Source organism: Arabidopsis lyrata (assembly GCF_000004255.2).
Source record: "Arabidopsis lyrata subsp. lyrata unplaced genomic scaffold ARALYscaffold_7, whole genome shotgun sequence".
Taxonomy (NCBI): domain Eukaryota; kingdom Viridiplantae; phylum Streptophyta; class Magnoliopsida; order Brassicales; family Brassicaceae; genus Arabidopsis; species Arabidopsis lyrata.
Genome location: NW_003302549.1, coordinates 19712500 through 19715249, shown reverse-complemented (window position 1 = coordinate 19715249; position 2750 = coordinate 19712500). Strand labels below are relative to the sequence as shown.

General features: G+C 31.0%; 1 protein-coding gene across 1 annotated transcript; it reads left to right on the top strand.

Annotated features, from left to right (window-relative positions):
- Positions 1-823: 823 nt before the first annotated feature.
- Positions 824-2302, top strand: LOC9304562. Its single transcript, XM_021019517.1, has one exon. The coding sequence runs from the start codon at positions 1242-1244 to the stop codon at positions 1887-1889; it is 648 nt and encodes a 215-aa protein (XP_020875176.1). The 5' UTR covers positions 824-1241; the 3' UTR covers positions 1890-2302.
- Positions 2303-2750: the final 448 nt, after the last annotated feature.

Here is a 2750-nt window from a genome sequence, read left to right as displayed (position 1 = left end):
GTTTTAAAAGATGTCGATAGAAAATAAATTTAGTCGACGAAAATGAAATATAAGTCGTTAACGTAAAATATAAGTCGTTAACGAAAAAAATTGACCATATTATAATACGTCAACGTAAAATGAAGTAAGTCTAGAATGAATAAACAAGTCGACATAAAAAATTATAAATCGATAAACAAAAATATTAAGTAAATAGTTCAAAAATTTGACTATGTTATAAATCAACGAGCTATAACATATGTCGACTGTTTAAAAAAAAATGAAGGCGCTGAAAAGTAAGCCAACAGTAAAATATAAGACGTTAGTTAAGAAAATCAAATTTATTAATAAATCAACATAAAATCAAATAGTCTATCGAAAAATATGGAGGAAATATATATATATATATATATATATATATATATAAATTTATTAATTGTAAAATATATAATTTTAAATTACTTGTTTTTTAATAAATTATGAAGATAAATAATATTATCAGCAATAATTTTTTATATTTTTAATTCAAAATTTTAGATTAAGATTAATGTAACCATAGTAAATAATTTTTTAATAAGTGTTTTCATAATTTTTTATTATTAAAAAATTAATTACGTTTCTAGTTAAATTTTTGAAATATAATCATTAAAAATTAGTTTTAGATTAAATTTTTAGTATTTAAAATTAATATTTAAAATAAACTTAGATTATTACAAAGGTTATTATGGTCAATTTTCAATTAAAAAAAAGTAGTTTTCAAATTAGTATAAAATTAGGTGTAATTTTCAAATTTCTTATTATATTTAGTATATTATAAGTGATTTATATATCTATATGTCTGTTTTTGAAATAGTGGGATTCGAAAAGGGTAATGAGAAAGAATGGTTCATTATATCGGAGAGGAACAAAGTTGATCAAGGTTTAAGCAAGAAAAAGAGAGTTGGTAATGGTGCGACAAAGCAGAAACGTGGCGACACTAAAGGAGGATATTGGCACGCAACAGGGGCTGCCCAAGAGATCAACACTGGAGAAGGTGTCGTTGGCTACAAAACGGCACTTGCATACTTCGTTAGGACACGGTCAGGCAGCGTCAAAACGGATTGGTTAATGATTGAATACTCGTTGCATCACACTTGTCACAACAACGACAAGGTAAGTATGTGTTTCTTGGTTCCCAAGTGATTAAGAATTTGAGTTTTGGATTCTGTTTTGAGTCTTGGTTTTGTTGGTGCGTCTAGGATTATACTTTGTGCAAGATCTATATGACTCCACAAGCTATAAAGAAGACAAAAGAAGTGGAAGAAGAGAATAAGAAGCAGAAGAAAGGAGAAGGCGTTTCATGTGGAAGCATTAATGGAAGTAAAACTGCAATTGCACATGTGGAAGCATTGGAACAGCAGCAGCCTCGTAATGTCGAGTATCATCAACCGCATCAATCGCAAGGCCCGCTAGATTCTTATCAACTGCAGCCAGCTCATGATATTGTGTATCAACAACCGCAGCATTTTTCACAAGCCCCCATAGATTCTTATCACCAGCAGCCATCTCATGATGTTTTGTATCAACAACCGCATACTCCGCTGCTTTTGCCAGATCTTTTCTCTTTTGAGATTGAGTATAATCAGAAAGAACAGAGTCTCATGATGCAAGATTCAAGATCAGGAATGGAAATGACGGGCTGGAGCAACGACAAGAGCACCCAAGAAGACCTGTTGGATATGTCTAAAGATGACAGAATCTTTAGCATGGACGAATTATTCGATAATGTGGAAGAACATGGTACTGTCGTTACTCAACAACAACAACAACAACAACAACAACATCAGCTAAGTACACCGATTCTTACAACAGAGGAGATCAATCAGGATGAATTCTTTATTTTGGTTTTGAAGAACAAGAAGAGAGAATGAGTGATGTTGGAGATTAGCCTTCATGTATTTATAAGCAAAATAGAAAAAAGGAAGTTTCAATTGTTTCCTTTTTTCGAAGAGTCTGTTGTTTTTTTTTTTTTTCATGATTTCCTTTTTTACAAATCTTTGATTCGGCCTTCCAAGCTATTAAACATCTCTATGTGCCTTGAGTTCTATATAACCATATCTTTTCTCGCAGCCACTAAAGAGGTTCCGAAACTGGTCTTGGATCCAAAGTAAGTCAAAAAGAATTTAAGCCAAAACTAATCTAAAGAATGTCTAGTGATTTTGAACTGACATGTCACAACTATACAATTTGGTTCCTATGCAAAATTTTTGGAGAGAGCTTGGTTTTGAGGACTCTAACTTAACCAAAGCAGTCTCTCACAACTTAGACAAGGCAACCAAGCAAATAAACTGCACTTAAATCGTCAATATTTGTATAGTAGTAGTATTAAAATTATTTTTTGTGACTTTGGTTTAGACAACTACTATTCAGGATCTGCATGTATGTATCTATATATGTATATCATGCTTCATAAAGTATATTCATAACCATTAATTATTTCAAATATTTGTATAAGAATCATTCTTTGTGACTTTAGTTTATACTACTATTCAGGATCTTTATGTATATATATATGACTATGTGTATATCATGCTTCATAAAATATATATTCATGACCATTAATAATGTATATATGTTGTTAGTAAAATTTAATAATTCAATTTAACTACTTTAGAAATCAGAGGAAATATTTGAAATTTCTAACGAACCAACTCCGATGGAGATTCCACCAAGAAACAAGCGCAAAGCAAGATCCTCGTCGGCACGGCAAACGCAACCTCTGGAATGCCAAT

Bases quoted from the DNA above. Each gene is read 5' to 3' on its own strand.
- LOC9304562 (XM_021019517.1), top strand. From the start codon at position 1,242: ATGACTCCACAAGCTATAAAGAAGACAAAAGAAGTGGAAGAAGAGAAT.